Genomic DNA, 18395 nt, shown 5'->3' on the forward strand with positions numbered 1-18395 from the left:
AATAAAGTTTCAATTTTGTGCTCACTCACGCAGTTGTGTTATCTAACACATTTGAATGTTTTCATAAAAATGGTGTGGAAAATTATGTTGTATTGTATGCTTTTTATAATTAGGTGTTAATGAATCCCCTGAAGAAGCCCGATATAGGGGGTCATTTTACAAAATGTGAAAATGTCTTTAATGCATGTAATTGCACAGTGCAAAGCAAATCAGGAGGAGAGAGAGCAAGCCTAGCCATAATATCCTACCCCTATATAGGTATTTATATCTCTATGGGAGACCCACCTAGTAACTCGAGGTGAGGTTTAGGTATTAGTGTAGGGGGTTAGGGGCCACTATGACATTCAAAGTGAGACATACGGACAGAACAGTGCTCTCTTGTGAACATTTGATGACCCTCGGAGTGAGGAAACTCACCCAAAGATGAGATTTGTGCCATGTTCTCTCAACCTAGCTTGATGGTACCCAGGTAGAAAGTCTATAGTTGGGAACTTTTTTAATTTGTATATTATTGTAATATATATGTGTTCGTTTGATATAAGATATATGTGGAAATGTATTATTAACAAAGTATATTGTGAAATACTCAGGCACCAGTTATTTGTTTTAATTTTTGATGGTACCTGATTGATACAACTTCCTTTTCTATATTTCCTTGGGTAGTTTTGACCCAGCAGTTTGCATCTGCTCCTTTGGGCCTCCAGCATAGTTGGAACCAGGGCTGGGATCCTGGCACAGTGAGCCTTTGTTCATAGCTACGCAGGGATTGTTCCCCTATTGTGTATATAAATGCTACAAGGTGTACGGATGATTTGCATCAAGTGTGTGAGAAAAATGTTTTGATTACAAATGCCCTTTTCAAGGCTCTTTTCATATCCTTGTTTTTCAGGGTATAGATAGCAGGATTCAGCATGGGAGTTACGAAACTGTACAAGAGAGAGAGCAGTCGGTCCCTGTCTAGTGAGTAGCTTGAGATAGGGCGCATATAGGTAAAGATTGCACTGGCATAGAAAAAGATAACGACAGTGAGATGGGAGCTGCAGGTTGAGAAGGCCTTTTGTCTCCCTTTGCTGGAGCTGATTCTCAAAATGGCCCGTATGATATTAACATAGGATACGATGATGCAAAGACAGGGAGTACAACCGATGAACATGCTTGTGACTAGCAGCACAATTTGATTGAGAGAAGTATCAGCACAGGAGAGTGACAGAAGAGGGGGAACATCACAAAAGAAATAGTTGAGTTTATTGGAGGAACAAAAGGGCAGCGAGAAGGTGAAGTATGCATGCACTGCTGCATTCACTAAGCTAGGGATCCAGGAGCCTGTTGCTAGAGTCCAACAAACAATTTTATTCATGACAATTGTATAGCGTAGAGGGTTGCAGATAGCCTCGTAACGATCATAAGCCATCACAGTAAGAAGCACACTCTCCGTTCCCAAAAACCATAGGAAAAAGTACAACTGCATTGCACAGCCTGCATAGGAGATGGCTTTCCTCTCTTGCATGAGATGTTCCAGTATTTTGGGCAAAGTAGTTGATGTATAACAAATGTCTATGAAGGACAAGTTCCCCAAGAACATATACATTGGTTTATGAAGGCGGAAATCAAGTCTGATTACTACGATGATGATGGTGTTTCCCATTAATGTTACTATATAGATTACCAGAAAAATAGCAAAGAGCAAAGTCTGTAACTCAGGAAGACTGGAGAATCCCATAATAATGAATTCCGAAGGTTTGGTGAGGTTTCTGATGCCCATTTATTCTTTGTATCTTCACTTGGAATATAATGGAAAGCAAATAACTGTTCATGGGATAAATACAGCCAACAAATTTGCAGTGAGTTACCTGCTACTGGAAATACTGCATCAAGTCACACGATACATAACATAGATTACCTAGGTTACAGAAATGTATATGATATTGTAAATAGAAAACAGGCTTGCAATTAGTCATCTGTTCCTAAGTGCTAATGCTAGAAGACAGATTCTTCTCAACTGTATTAGAAAATAATCTTATTAACAAGAGTATTATTTAATATGACATATACTGTGTTGGCCTTCTTGGACAATGCCTTTGTTGATTAGTTGATAACTATTTGTCTTCAGCAAAATCAGCCACTTGGCAAGCAGTGCATAAGTAATTTCACACTGCTTGCATGTTTGACAGAGAGATGGTAACATATTACCCATGGAAGAAAACTTTCAAACAACTGTGCGCAGTGGCATATATGCATGTATTTGACTGCATGCAGTTTTACCATAGTATTTTATAACTCTCGTGCATTACATATATGCCAGTAACAGAGAATCAACCTCCCCTTTAGCAATGCCTAATTTCATGCAGGATCATTTGATATCGAGCTTCCCAAGTAGACAAAGAACAAAATGAGTTAACTTGTGTTAGTCTATGTAGAATTTGCACTCTTTGTCTCTTTTATTCTTTTATTATTGTCTATGTACTTTTGTTACCCACCCCGAACTTTGGAGGGTACGAGCTACAAATCATTTAAATAAAATAAATAGAAATATTTATCCTACAACATGAGTATGAAACACACTCACTTTTCCTGCCTATTTTAAAAATATACAAGTGTATATGTTATGCATGAAAGAAAAGCAGGACTTACTCTCATAAGTCCCAATTTACATGCATATCAGCCAATCTTAATACGTGCGTGCATAAATGAAATTAACCAGCTTACCAATTAGTCCACCAGTTCACCCAGTCCAGGTTATCAAGACCTTTCTGTTTCTTCATCCTGAACTCCCCATAGTTTACCTAGACCTCCCACCCAGTCAGTACTACACTAAATAAGTTTAATATAATTTATGCCAGGTAATTAGCAGGTGTAAAAATACACAAGTTGGCAAATGTATGTGCGTGTCTTTTCAAATACCAACCTAGATGTGTATGTGTTGACCCCGCCCCTTTTTATGGGTGCACATGGGCATGAAAATATGAAAAAATACACATTTTTTACTTTTATAAAATACTGATTATGCAGGTAGAGGATCTTGTGCGTGAGTGTATGCTAATTTTTACGCACATAACATTTTGAAAATTCACCCCATAGGTTATAAGACATGCTGAATGTGTAATGAGTATTGTATAATGTTTCTGCCTGAACTTTCAATAACAAGAGTTGCTGACATTTTTATCGTGGCATGTGGAAAAGGTTTTCCTCCAAGACTATTTATTTCCAGCTCATTTTCAAGAATTTGACATACGATAGTGGAGTGGTTTGGGTGATTACTTACTCACTGAAAAACCAATGTTCATTTCTGTCATCTCATTTTCTGGTGATAGCTATTTTCTTTATCCTGTTTTCCTCTATTATCAGTTGCCATGTCTCTTGAAATAATCTCATTCTTTCCCACACCGGAATGCATTTTTTTAGTGATGTGCTAATTTCTTCTATGTGCACATGTGCTTTTTTTTTTCTTTTTTAACAATAAATGGTGTCTTCTATAGGTAAGTATTCTCCATCTATCTGGGCTCCTGTGGTATTCAGTGTTGACTTGTAATGAATAAGCTCTTTTTTTCTACCTCTTGCTCTCTTCCATGGCTATATAACATTTTTGGAGTACATTTCTCCTGTGTCCTTTCTGCATCTGTATCCTCAAGAGCATTGTCTGCATGTTGAACAATAATTATTTCAAGGTAATGATGAACACGAAGTCATCAGCCTTGCTTTACTTGGCATATAATTAAGATATTATCTTTCTGTCTGTCAGTTAGTCTAATTATCTGTGTGACCTTCTGTCTAACTTTCTAAATGTAGGGTAGCCATCCATGTCTGTGTACCGACACAGGTTTAATACTGAACAGACTGGACAAAAGTTAACCATCTGAACCAGCTGTTAACATATGGAAGTCCATCCATGCCTGCTTTTTAATTATAATAATATTCAACAAGCACTTAAATACTTTATTTAACATACTTGGTAAGCAGAAACTGACAAAGTAGAAGTCACCTGTAACAGTGCAGATTGCAGGTAAAAGTTTTTTGGGGTTTTTTTTTGTTTTTTTTTTAATTGCTGACCATGGCTTTGGCAGGTCTGTTCAACAAAGGAGGTTCTAGTCCAACTGGATTTGTATGAATTTTCATTTGAATACCTAACTAGTTAGGTTCCAATGAAAATCCAACCTGGTCATGCGGTCTTTGAAAATGGAATCTTATGTTACCATCCTTCCATGTTGTATGTGCAAGGACATATATCTGATATGTAGCGTGACGCACTGAGCAAGTTTGCTTTCTTTCGTTTATCATGCAAGAAAGTAAATGAAGCATCACTTACCGTAATTGGTTGCCAAGGGTTCAGTTGGCTACGGAGGCTACCTCCCTGTCTTACAGTTATCTATTTTTAATTAATGGGTCTTAATAAGGCTAACAACGGGGGAGACGCAGCTCAAAAAATTGAGATCAGTTTGTCAAGAAATATTCCTTGTTTATATAGATGCTTGGAGAGAGAGAGATAATTTTTCTCAGGGCCGTGAGGGAAATACTCATTCCAACAATCCATGTAACAGCTGCTGTTCATGTTATATTGTAGCTGATTATTCCCAAGAAAGTAGTCCATACAATAAGCAGAGAAGCTGTTGTTTTTTTAAAGTACTGTAAAGTATATATAAGCTTAAACAGACTAAAATATGTCCTATGTCACATCTTATGTTCTTATGTTCTTAATTATTCTCAGAAAATAATGACATTTTTATGGCCTAATTCTTCACCTGAGTTAGAGAAGCTCCCAAGAGGCTCCATTACAGAGCATTAAGCAACATTTTTATATAACTGATGAGTTTAACTCTTTGGTGTGCAACAGTAGGGTTTCTGGAAAGAATGCCTTTCTACCCATCCATTCACAAGGAACAACAATTTATATTGTTACAATCAGGGAGGGCTGGGCAACTTTTAGTCAGCTCGCATGGGTAAATACCTGTTGGCCTATGTAAATGGATTCAGAAGATTGCCTGCCCCTTTACTGAGTTTGGCTTCTTAATGCGCACCATACTATGAAAAGCGCTTTGACAGCATCCCGTTACTGATCAGCACGACGGAGAAAAGGAGAACCGGGGCCTGCCGAGGGCTGAGCTCTTCTTGCGTCTGATGCTAGAGAACTTCCCAGGCACAAAACGGGGAAGAGTAACTGCCCCAGCCACTCCTTACGGGTTAGCTGTCTGACCCATAAGCAGTTAGCCGGCTGGACCTTCAGGAGTGAAAATATTCCCTCCAAAAAAGTAGGTAAATCTAATTGCCAAATGAAACTGGATTTAGTTGCTCTAAATGCAGGGCACTCCAAAGGCATGGTTAGGTCGGGGAAGAAAAGTTAGGTGTCTAATGCAGCCGGCCCCAACTCACGTAGGAGGATTGCACTAACCAGATGGGCATTGGTCCACTTTATCTAACAAGATAAGTACAGCATTGTTTGGCACCTATGACAAATGTGAGTCGGGTTGACCGCCAAGGAGAGTACTCATTGTGAAGCATTGCGCTATCATTAAGACATAATTTGAAAATTAAACATAACAAATTATATATAAAACAACTAGATAAAAAAAGACAAGTAGAGAGTTCCTGGAAAACAATTTAAAAAAATTTTGAGCAACCTTCGAAATTAAAGACGGTATGCAACAAAATGGTTTAACCATTGGGGTAGATTTTCAAAGGGGTACGCGCGTAAGATATGCGCGTACTCCCAGAAAACCTACCCCAAACCCCCCCTGCGCGCGCCGAGCCTATTTTGCATAGGCTTGGCGGCGCGCATAAGTCCTGGGGCTTTGCAAAGGGGGTGTGTCGGGGGCGTGTCGGGTGGGCGGCATGAATTTCGGGGCAGGGCAGAGCGGGAGGCATGTCTGGGGCGTGACACCGGCCTGGGGGCTTGGTCGAGGCCTCCGGACCAGCCCCCGTGTCGCATAATGGTGTGCCAGCAGCCCGCCGGCAGGCATAAATCTGCCAACAAAGGTAGGGGGGGTTTAGATAGGGCCGGGGGGGTCAGTTAGGTAGGGAAAGGGAGGGGAAGGTGAGGGGAGGTGGAAGGAAAGTTCCCTCTGAGGCCGCTCCGATTTCGGAGCGGCCTCGGAGGGAAAAGGCAGCGCGCCGGGCTTGGCGCACGCAGGTTGCAAAATGCGCACCCCCTTGTGCGCGCCGACCCCGGATTTTATAAGATACGCGTGGCTACGCGCATATCTTATAAAATCCAGCGTACTTTTGTTCACGCCTGGTGCATGAACAAAAGAACACGCGTGCGTAAATTTATAAAATCTACCCCATTAAGTGGTTATTACACATATAAGTGCTACCGCACATCAGAACACATCATAAAGCTTCCCCTTTGTAGTCGTTTGTTGTTATTGCAAATTTTCAGCAGCAATTGCTTTCCTTAGAGGACTCCTTACTAAGCTGCAGTGACACAGCATATTTCAACACTGTTAGTTATTTTCTGTCTGATTCACTAAACTGCAGCATCCGAGAACAGAAATTTAATAAATCCTGTGGGAATTTTGCTCATGTTGCCACTGCCAGGAAAACCATACATTCCCTGCCGCGACAGCGCCTGATGTAGACCAGCCCTCTATTTCAGGGGCAATTTTGTAAGCATAAATTTTGTGAGCATAAACAGCAAAAAAACATATGAAAATTGCACCAATTTTCAAAGCAGTTTTGAAACTTGCCCTACCACATCTACCCTAACACAATTATACTTGCTATTTCGTGAGTTAAAAAATTTTCAGGAAAACCTCTGTGCAAAGTTTTGAATTTTCAAAAGTATGATGGTAAATTTCAAACTGGCACGTGCGGGCGTATATGTGCGCACATTCATCAACCCATGCCCGGGGACGTGGCTATTTTCTAATGTGCACATGTATATGCATTCATGTTATCAAACAGCCTGGCCATGCACACGTGTGCCAAATTTTAAGTGGTCTTGCGCAAGTGTGTGCAGATACTGCTTCTACTGAGTAAATCGGGGGATTTCAAAAGAGATGCATGTGATGCCATTTCCAGTTTTACCAGTTTGTCCCCAATTCACCTAGTTAAGCAAGGTCTTTCAGTGCCCCCCTCCCCAGTTTAATAGACTTCACTCCTCCCAGTTATCCCCACCCTTTAAAATCCCACCAATCTGCCTATTTGTCTTTATTTTATAACTTATACGGCAGGGAGATTCAGCGTGCGCTGGAGCAGGTAAGTATTTATGTGCACATCTCAGCTTCATGCCCTGAAATGCCCATGTCATGCCCTGTTTGAAATCTTACGAGATGTACATGCTGCAGCATTTATACGCATATCTAGGTGGCTTTTAAAATACGCCTGGCGAATTCGAGCCCATTGAGATTTTTCTAACAATGGTCATAACAACACAACCAAATTTGTCTCTTCTTTCTTTCAATTTGTAAATACTCTTGATTCAGAACAAATGTATCTTAGTTATCTAATATCTAAAATCAGATGTATACCATCTAGATCAGTAATATTCACTTCTAGTCCTCAAGGGATATGAAATTGTTGGGTTTTCAGGATATCCATGAGAAATATGCATGGGATGGATAGGTTTCCATACAATGGAGGCAGTGTGCATATACCAATTTCATGCATAGTCCTTAGCAATATCCTAAAAACCTGTCTCATTTGCAGTACTCAAGCACTGGAAGTGAATATCCTTGATCTTAAATGGTATAAATCTGATTTTAGATATTAGATAACTAAGAAACGTTGGGTCTGAATTCAGAGTATCTACAAACTGAAACAAAGGATAGACAAATTTGGGGTCAGAATCAAGACATGAGAGAGAATATACAGGATTGCAACTAATGTGAAGGTTTTTGCCCAGGAGAAATACTTCAGCCTTATATACAATTGTAAATAGCTAAGGCAAGACCACAAGCTGGCTTGCTCAAAGAAAAAAAAAAAAGATGACAAATTCTTGATCTTTTTCCTTTTTAATATAAGGTAAGCCATTACCATAGCACAGGGGATGGATTAGTCCTGTGCACCTCTAAGGTGAGTCCAGTAGGAGGGAGCACCTAGATCTCATCCCAGAGAGAGTGATAGGTGGCTGTGAGTGAGAAGAAGATAGAGCCTGTGGCAGTCCAGGGATCTGTGTGGCAGTGTCTCCAGAATGCCAGAAGAGTATGGATGGTACTCAACACCTTCCTCTCTCCAAGACCCCTCGTTTGGAATCTACCTTCACAACATGATTACCACAAGGAGAGGTTTCCCAATTCATCCCCTTCGTGGACTTCTAAGAGCTATTTTTGCATACCTTCATGGGAACAATGATAGGGGGTCACCTAGGATTATGCATCTCTGACATTTCTTAAATTGTGTTGCATAGAGAGGAGAGAGAGAAAGAGAGAGATAGTGGTGGTCATCAAGTAAGACCAGGATGGACTTAACTGTATGAATATAATACTGAAAGAGGTTTCTGGAATTACTATGGGAAAACTCTGATTAACTGTGAGATTTAAAAAAAAAAGCAATTCTCATTAACAGATGAGTGCTAGCTAAATCTTTTTATCCTGTAAATTTCTGAAAATTATCAGTAAGAGATTACCCGGGTATTTTACCTGGAAATTTTCTGAAACCTATGGGGCAGATTTTAAAAGCCCTACGCACGCCGGGCCTATTTTGCGTAGGCTTGGTGATGCGCCCAAGCTCCGGGATGCGCGTATGTCCTGGGGCTTGAAAAAAGGGGCGGGGTGTGGGCAGTCCAGGGTGGGGCGGGGGCATGGCCAGAGGCCTCCATGGGGCCTCTAGGCCGGGGGATCGCGCGCCAGCACTTGGCTGGCGTGCGCACATACATCTGCCCAGAGGCAGGCGCAACTTGCAAAACAAATGTATGGGGGGGTTTAGGTAGAGCTCGGGGGCGGGTTAGGTAGGGGAAGGGAGGGGAAGATGGGGGGGGGGGGAAGTTTCCTCCGAGGCCACTTCGATTAGAAATTATGCTCAGATTTTGGAGTGGCCTCGGAGGGAACAGGGAAAGCCATCGGGGCTCCCCTCAGGCTCAGCGCGCTCAAGGTGCACCCCCTTGTGCACGCCGACCCCGGATTTTATAACATGCATGCGGCTGCGCGCGCATGTTATAAAATCAGGCGTAGATTTATGCATGCCGGGTGGCGCGCAGAAATCTACGCCCGTGCGTAGGTACTAAAACCTGGCCCTATATGAGTAAAAAATTACCTATTATGCTGACAGCGGGAAGATAACATTGACTTTTTACGAAAATAATTCTTTGGTTATAAAAATATGCTCCATTTGTCCAGGTAACTTTTATTCCATGCATAATTGCTATGCAGAAAAATTTACCCAGACAAAAAAAAGTTGCAGAGTCAAAGGCATGCTGAGGGAGGGCTGACAAATTTGGTAAAATAGTGCCATATGGAACACTATCCGGCTAAATTTGTATGAACAAGTACATCTAGACAAAAAGCAGAGATAAATGGACAACTTAAGTCCACTCAAATTAATTTGGATATTTTTATTCACACTTTGGATATTCAGCCACATCGGTTCATGTAAAGACAAAGCTGACAGGTTAATTTGTCTGTTCTCTGTGAGCTCCCTATCAGGCTCTAGGTATCTTGCCCCTATTATTTCTGCAAGCTGAGCTACAGTTGAAAAGCTATGCATGCATTTTTGGAAATTCACAAATATGCACATAGATTGTTTTCCTGCCAAACTTGACCCCGATAATTCCTATTTTTAAAAGCTGTTCGAGTTAGCCACTTTATAGGGTGCAATTTTTAGGATAGAGAGATCTATCCCTAACTTTTTAGTTAGCTGGATAGATCCCTTTGGAAATTATCCACTAAAGCTTTGGAAAAAAAATCTTGACAATGAGAATATTTGTTCTCTTATTATATTGTTATTTCCAATTACATAACACATGATCAGACTTTGAGTAGAAAGCTATTCTCCTTTCTGAGAAAGAAAAATGAGTATATATAAATGCTAAATTGTGTTATTTAACAAATAAGCCTCATGTATCTGAGGGTGATGTCTTCATTGTAAATGCCCTTTTCAAGGCTTTTTTCACATCCTTGTTTTTCAGGGTATAAATAAAGGGGTTCAACATGGGATTTATGTAACTGAACAAGAGTGGAATCAGCTGGTCCCTGTTTAGTGAGTAGCTTGATGTTGGGCGCATGTAACTAAAGGTTGCACTGGCATGGAAAAACACAACTACGGTGAGGTGGGAGCTGCAGGTTGAGAAGGCTTTGTGTCTCCCCGAGCTAGAGGTGATTCTCAAAATGGCCCTTATGATGTAAAAATAGGACACAAGGATAAACATGCAGGGAACCCAACCTATGAATATGCATGAGACTTGCATCACGGTATCATTGATAGAGGTATCGGCACAGGAGAGCAAAAGCAAAGGGGGGATATCACAAAAGAAATAGTTGAGTTTATTGGAGGAACAAAATGGTAGCCTGAAGGTGAAGTATGCGTGCGCTGATGCGTTCACTAAGCCAGGTATCCAGGAGGCTGTTACTAGATTCCAACAAACAATTTTATTCATCACTATTTTATAGCGTAGAGGGTTGCAGATGGCCACGTAACGATCGTAAGCCATTGCAGTAAGAAGAAAACTCTCTGAGCCCAAAAGCCAAACAAAGAAATACAACTGCATCACACAGCCTGAATAGGGGATGGTTTTCCTCTCTTGCGTGAGATGTTCCAGCATTTTAGGCAAAGTAGTTGAAGTATAGCAAATGTCTATGAAGGACAAGTTCCCCAAGAAAAAATACATTGGCATGTGAAGGCGGAAATCTAGTCTGGTTATTACAATGATGATGGTGTTTCCTAATAAGGTTACAATGTAAATTACCAGAAAGATGCCAAAGAGCAAAGTCTGATACTCCAAAAGTCCGGAGAATCCCATAATAATGAATTCTGAAGGTGTGGTCTGGTTTCTGATTTCCATTTATTGTTTGTTTCACCACCTATGGAATACAAAGGAAGGGAAATCACTCTCCATGTGATGACATTAGAAATAAAAAAGATTCCATTTTGTAGGGAATTGCTTGCTAATGGAGGTATTGCATTAAGTCACGTGACGCACAGCATAGACTGCCAGGGAGTAAATGGAATAGTGTAGAGAATATAAGTTTGGGAGTCAAATGATTGCACATCTCTTTATGGGTGACTATACTTATTCAAATAGAATGGATTTAATATTCAGAATAGTTTTCTGGCTAACTTTGGGGTTTAAACTCATGCACACAAAGTTACCCGCATAAAAAAAAAAATGCAGAATTAGAGGCATTCCCAGGGCATGTCTCTCTGCTGATATTAGTGCTGGCTGGATAAAGTTATGTATATATATATCTGGGCTGAAAAATAGTTGTTCTTAAGTTAGCTAGATAAATCAATGTGCAAAATATTATCCAGAGATATTCAGCAGCAGACTTCTGAACGTAAGTTCCGCTGAATGTTCGGCTGAAGTTGCACACTTAAAGGTGAATTTTAAAAGCTGGATGTGCTCCATAACCAGGAGATGGACGCACATCTAGCACATGAGCATGTCCACTCGATTTTATTAGCAGCCCAGCCAGGCGCACAAGTACCAATGCATGCATATCTCGCATCGGGAGAAAAAGGGACAGAATTTGGGTGTGGCATGAGCATTCTGGGGCAGGGTAAAGAAATATGCCTGAATGTAGCTATGCGCCGGGAAGGTGTGCCTAGGTCCAATTCAGCACTAAGTTACTACTGCTATGGATAAAGGATCTCTGAGCTATTTGGGGGATCTGGGTCAACTGGGGGGGGAGTGCAGGCTAAAGAACTGGGTGGAGGGTCTGTAGATTGGGCAAAGTTGTGGACGGACTGGTGAAACTGGTCATGGGTTGGACGCGCACCTGTTATAAAATTCCCTCACTGGGAAACAAGCAGCCAGCAGTAAAACAACAACAGCCAACTGGCAAACAGGGGGGGAAATAACTCACGTGGACAGTGTGTTTGACGGGGATATGGTACGGGTTGTAGGATGCGCAGAATGTGCAATAAATGCCGTGTGTATGTATAGGGATGTGCATTCATGTCCGAATGAAACAAGGATGTTTTGTTACATTTTTAATTCATTTCACCCATTTCCAAACCACATAAAATATCCAGCCAAAATTTGGGCGGTATGTTCTTTATCTGTTTTTGCTTTTTTTCTTTTCATTTTCAAATATAATGTGCACTATTTTCCAAAACAAGAAAAAAAAAAAAGGATAAAAAACACCCTCCTCTCCATGAAACTAAATTTTGCCAGAAACCCCTAATGTGTAATATTTCCTGCCTGAAGCCATCACTAATAGAATTACTGACACGAATTATTGTCACACAGAGAATTGTTTTCTCATGACAATGTATTCATACAGAATATTTGAAAAGACTCAGCGGTAAATATTCAAAAGGGTTTGTCTGGGAAAATTTTGGAATTACTCAGATAGTCCTCCGAGATTCAGATTTCCTGCCCCTCTCACTGATTAAATTATTCCTGTGTAAGTCATCATCCCATTAAAATTTAGCCAGATAAAAAGAAGTGTGTGGGGGGGGGGGGTGGGGAGGGGGCATTCTGGGAGTGTGACTAAAATTTATGCAACTAAAACGATATTCAGCATTAGCCAGTCAGTAAGCTGCACACTCGAAACAAATCAGAGAAAATTCTTTTTCACCCAGTGCACGTTTACAAGTGAATTTTCAAAGGAGTTGGCATGCATAAACGTTAACATACTAAGGACATGATTTTCAAAAGCATTTTATACACTTTGGGACTGATTTTAAAAAGCATTTACATGCGTAAATCTGGGTTTTACGCATGTAAATGCACTTTACTCGAGTAAGTGGGCTTTTGAAAATTGCTACAATATATGCCATTGAATCGTCCATAGGATTTATTCGCATAAATGCACTTTACGTGAGTAAATGGCTTTTGAAAATTGCTACAATAGTAGTTACATTTATGCACGTAACTCCTTTGAAAATTACCCCCTTTATAAAAAGGGATGGCTTACTCCAGTTCTTGAGAGCCACAAACAGGCCAAATTTTCAGGATCTCCACAATGAATATGTATGAGGCACATTTGCATACAATGGAAGTGGTGCATGCAAATCTATCTCTTGCACATTCATTGTGGAGATCTAGAAAATCTGGACTGTTTGATTCTTGAGGAACGGAGTTGTCCACCCCTGATTTATAATGCGTTTTACACGTGTAAATGCAGTTTACCCATGTAGGTGGGCTTTTGAAAATTGCTATAATATGTGCCATTGAATAGGATTTACCTGTGCAAGTGCACTTTACACATGTAAATGGCTTTTGAAAATTGTTACAATAATGCATTTACTTGTGCGCCTCCTTTGAAAATTCACCTGAATAGTAGCAATTTTCAAACGCCATTTACTCGCATGAAGTAAACTTACGCAGGTAAATCCTACGGACAATTCAATGGGATCTGCTGTAGCAGTGAGAAAGAGTGTTCTCATAGCTGATTATGGCAAGTAAAATATTTTTTACTGTGTTTATGGGTTTAATTGGAGGAAATTTGAAAGTTATCTTCTAATGGTCTGGTAATGCATCAGAAGTTAAAAAAAATAACTTGAAAATATACACAGAAAGACATGGTTTTGCATGCATAAAACGTGATCTATTCATTTATTTACATATTTCAAAACCAATTTATGAATAAAGAGTATTCTCTTTGCATTAAACATGATTTATGTGCATAAATCCCCAAGTACACAAGACTAACTGTAGCCCGGTAAACTTTACTCCACCTTTGAGCAGGAGTTAAATTTCCAGAATTAAGAAAACATAAGTGAGGTCTATGCATCTCTCTGCATGGGGACGTGAGAGCTGCTGCTTTGAATAATGTGAGGTGTGCATGGAGATGCCCTAACATGTGTTCACAGTTTTAGTAACATTTGTGATCTCATTTTGTTGGAAACAGGATGCTGGGCTTGATGGACCCTTGGTCTGACCCAGCATGGCAAGTACTTATGTTCTTGATTTCTTTCATGTGCCAAGCTCCTTGTTACATTGGGAATAAAGCTGTGCACACAGTAATGTGTGCATGCAGCCAAGCATACTTTTATTGCATTGGGATGATTGTAAGGAGAAGGGGAATGCTAAGTTAGCTCACCAATAAAATACCCCAGAGATTAGTACTGAGGTAACATGTGCTTCCTATCCATCACATTTTCTGAGATTAGAACCACTGGTGTTCCAAAATGTTGCATCTCATTAACTGAATACAGAGGATCATATTTACCCTGTAGGTTGTGTTGGTAGAATTTTAAATGTTTTCCCATTTGGAATTCCAGCTCTTTGGTTACCTGTATGTGTATAATATATGCTAATAATTCACTGAATCTCTGTGCTGACACATTTATGATCAACTTGTAGAGTGTGGTGTGTATTATCAATAGTATAAAAAGTATTCAAATCCATAAACATATAGGGGTAGATTTTTAAAAACTATGCCCGTGCGTACTTTTGTTCGCGCACCAGGCGCAAACAAAAGTACGCGCCTGGTGCGCGCAAGGCTGCCCGGCCCAGGAGCAGATTCGGAGGCCTCGGCCACGCCCCTGAAACACCCCGGGCTGGAACCGCGCCGCGACCCCACCCCCCGAATGACGCACCGCCGCTACACGCCCCTGACACCCCCCCCCCCCCCCCAGGAAAGCCCCAGGACTTACGTGCGTCCCGGGGCTTGCGAGCACCGCCAAGTCTATTCAACATAGGCTCAGCGTGCACAGGGGGAATATGGGGCAGGTTTTCGGGGGGTACGCGCATACCCCTTTGAAAATCTGCCCCATAATATTGTCAATGTTATATAAAAAAAATATTAATTAATCTTTTGGAAACTCCCTTTTACATCATAATAGGAATGCAAGTACACTACAGTCAAATTGAGTCACTGATGAAATGAGGTTGCACTGGGCATCATTACAAATCCATTGTTTTAAACATGTACAATTACTTACTCTGTAAACAAGTTTCAAAGAGCATTAGAAATATCAAAGTAATTGTTCAGTTTTAATAAGACACAAATATTGGCCAGCAACCCAGATCCCCTAAGGACATAGAAATAAACTGACTGAACAGAGATTAACAACTATAGTTTTTCAATGCCCTGAACTTGAAAAGAGAGATATTTTACCGAATTAAATATTATACAATACAGTATACACTGACAGAGACAGAGGTCGATACTGAAAACTTTGGGGTTGACATTTCCCAAAGTTGGACAAATCTTTGGGGTTGACATTTCCCCCTACCCCCTCCCTGATGGTAACTTTGAATTGGGCACGCGGGTGCACATATACATGCTGTACATATGGACACGTGGCCAGATATGCGGCAATTTTACATCCTACATGCATACATGCACGCACGTTCTAAAACAGCCCCGGCATGCATATGTGTTCTCCCCATCAAACACTTCAAAGATGCTCGGAAATAGTTTTATAAAGACTTATACCTCCTCCATAGCAGAAGTAAATTTGTACTCAAACATATACATGGGCGTGTGCCCAAGCATGTAGTTACTTGCGTGCTTATCTCTTGGCCCCACCCCAGAATGCCTACGACCCACCAACATTCTGCCGCACTTCTGTACATGGGGTGCTCACATGTGGTTGGCTTATAAAACGTGTACTAGATGAGCGCATATCTCCCGATTTTGGTGCACGCCCGGGTACTTTTATGTGGGTACATTTTACCTACATAAAACAAGGTGAGGCTGGGCTGTTCCCGGGGTGTGGTTAAAATGTGCGCAATCGGCACTAGGTGAGAAAGTTACGCGTGCGAGTCAGTCGGAAAAACAGCTGTCCTAAAATTACAGAGGTAAAATTATACATATGCTTAAGCACATTAATCCCGCTGAATATTTGGGTAAAGTTATGTGCGTAACTTTATGCATCTATTTTTCCCATTCACTGGCTTAACAAACGTTGACCTCACAATGATTAATGGAAAGCTAAAGGAAAAAAAAGGAATTAGATTACAGAGGATGAACAACAAAATGGAAAATGGTGGGAAAATAATTTTGCATTGATAGTTTCAAAGGAGGATGGTAGCGTATTACCAACAGGTTATAGGATATGCTGAATGCGTAATGAGTTTTGTTTAACATTTCTGCCTGGATACTTTAATTACAGAATTACGGAAATGATTATTGCAGTATATAGAACTGACACACTCCACCAATAAAATGTACTTCTAGCTCTTTTTCAAGTAGTTGGCATGTAAATCAGAATGAGTGGTTTTGGTGCTTGAAAGCTTTTTCACTGATAGACCCATACTCTCTTCTGACCCTGTCCTCGCGGTCTCTAGTGATGGCTGATATGTTGTTTTTCTCTCCTGTACCTGTAAAATATTGTACCAACTGACCTGTCTCCTGTAGCAAACTCTGTGCATTTTTGGTGTGTTAATATGTTCTTTATGCATTGCACATATGAGTTTTCTATTTACCACAAATGCTTCCTTCTTCCTAGGATAAGTATGCTTTTTCTCTCTGGTAGTCAACATCAAACTCTAATAGGTTCCAACACTTTTTTTTTCTACCACATCTTCCCTTCAGTTTATGGTTTGGGGTATACATTTCTCCAGTGTCCTTTTTGTATCAGCATATTAATTATTGCTCAGTAGAGTCAATACTGATTCCAAATAGCAGTCAACAAGAGAGAAGGTCAACATCCTCTACCGCCTAAGTAACTTGCAAACATAACTTGTTGAACAAAATCTGACATTATAAAGGTTACCTGAGACTGGGCAGCTTGGTCCATCCTTCCAATCGCATGCTCACTCAGCTCTCCAAGACAGTGTTGCAAGATGGCTGCAATATCAAGAGACTTAACAAACCCAGAGATCACAAAGTCCTGAGATACTGTTCTGCCTAAGCAGCAGAGCATCTGAACTGAAGTGCCATTTTAAACAGGGTTCTCGACATAGAACAGCTACATTTACCCCGGCAATCCATATTTACTAATGCTTTTTAAGTTGTATGCATGGTTTTTTGCACCCCGATCAGATATGTTTGGGGCAGGATATAAATGATTTACATTAATAAATATATTTACTGCATATGTGATAACATATTCCCATAGATAGTGAAAGTCACTATTGTTTCTGCTTTCCTTCATTGACCATCAACCCCCCCTCCGCCCCGAAAAAAACTGAAAAGTAAATGAATCTTCACTTACAGTGTCCCCTGTCTGGCTTAAATCTGTTGTTGATGATTCGATCTTAGCAAGACAAACATTGAAGGTGGCCCTGTTCAGAGCACTGCTATCAGTCTGAAAAGAGATGAAGATTACACTATATCTCAATTATATAGCTAAAAACCAAATGCAATCATTCCTGCTGAGGATTACCTCCCCCTCAGTGGCATAAGGGAAATAGCCAAACAACACATAATAGATTTGTTATTCTTTTTGTATTCCTGCTGACTATTCCCAAGGAGTTAGTACATAGCGTACACAGAGAAAACATTTAGGAACTCAAAATACTATCAATATTTATAAAATAAAATATGTCCCATGTCACGTTGGCAGTTGACTCCTGTGCAAATTGTTATTGTATTTTTAGGGCAATTTTTCAAAGGATTTTTACTTGGATAAAAATGTTCTTTCAGAAAATTGCATTCCTCTATGAGATGGAAATGAATGCAACCTTCCAAAGAACTTGTACTTTTTAGCCAAGTTAAAAAAAACAAATCCTCCCTGGAGTTTCATTTCATAACCCCTAGTTCTACTGATTTCTTTTCAATCGGAAAAGAAATCAGTAGAACTAGGGATTCTACTGATTTCAGTAGAACAGGGTTGGGATTTTCTTTTAATTCCTACCTTATGCAACCCTGTGCATGAAACTTTGGGGTGCAACTTGACCAGCAATTGAACCTAAAAAAACATATTAGTAAAATCCTCAAGGAAGGCTATTATAAACTCAACGTCATGAAAAAAACTAAAACCTCTACTGCATACTAATGACTTCCACACCGTCATTCAAGCCACCCTCACTTCAAAACTAGACTACTGCAATTCACTCCTTCTAGGCCTTCCCTTCTACCTCTCTAAAACCTCTACAACTCCTGCAAAATGCAATAGCACGGACTATATCCAATGCCCGTAAATATGACCATATCACCCCCATCCTCAAAGACTTGCACTGGCTCCCTATCCCTTCCCGTATCGTCTATAAAACCCTCACCATAATCCACAAAGCCATACACATTCACAACTCCAGTTGGCTTGAAGAACCTTTCCAACCCAAATGCTCAAAGCGACTCACTAGAGCTTCCAAGAATGGGACTCTTCATGTACCCACCCTAAAACACGCTCACCTCACATCCACAAGGGAACGAGCTATTTCCATAGCTGGACCTACTCATTGGAACTCCCTA

General features: G+C 40.5%; 2 protein-coding genes across 2 annotated transcripts in view; both read right to left on the reverse strand.

The window, feature by feature from the left end:
• Positions 1–817: 817 nt before the first annotated feature.
• LOC115077296 (olfactory receptor 5V1-like) lies at positions 818–1762 on the reverse strand. The gene has a single exon (XM_029579586.1). The coding sequence runs from the start codon at positions 1760–1762 to the stop codon at positions 818–820; it is 945 nt and encodes a 314-aa protein (XP_029435446.1).
• Positions 1763–9933: 8171 nt separating this feature from the next.
• LOC115077831 (olfactory receptor 5V1-like) overlaps positions 9934–18395 on the reverse strand; it is a 284159-nt gene continuing 275697 nt past the window's right edge. The window contains exons 2-4 of the mRNA XM_029580123.1: positions 17197–17289; positions 16756–16829; positions 9934–10946 (exon numbers count right to left, since the gene is read on the reverse strand). Of these exons, the coding sequence (XP_029435983.1) occupies positions 9983–10927 (945 nt within the window). The 5' untranslated portion in view covers positions 10928–10946; positions 16756–16829; positions 17197–17289 and the 3' untranslated portion in view covers positions 9934–9982. The remainder of the gene's footprint in view (positions 10947–16755; positions 16830–17196; positions 17290–18395) is intronic.

This window comes from Rhinatrema bivittatum, chromosome 16 (genome assembly GCF_901001135.1).
Source record: "Rhinatrema bivittatum chromosome 16, aRhiBiv1.1, whole genome shotgun sequence".
NCBI classification, from domain to species: Eukaryota; Metazoa; Chordata; class Amphibia; order Gymnophiona; family Rhinatrematidae; genus Rhinatrema; species Rhinatrema bivittatum.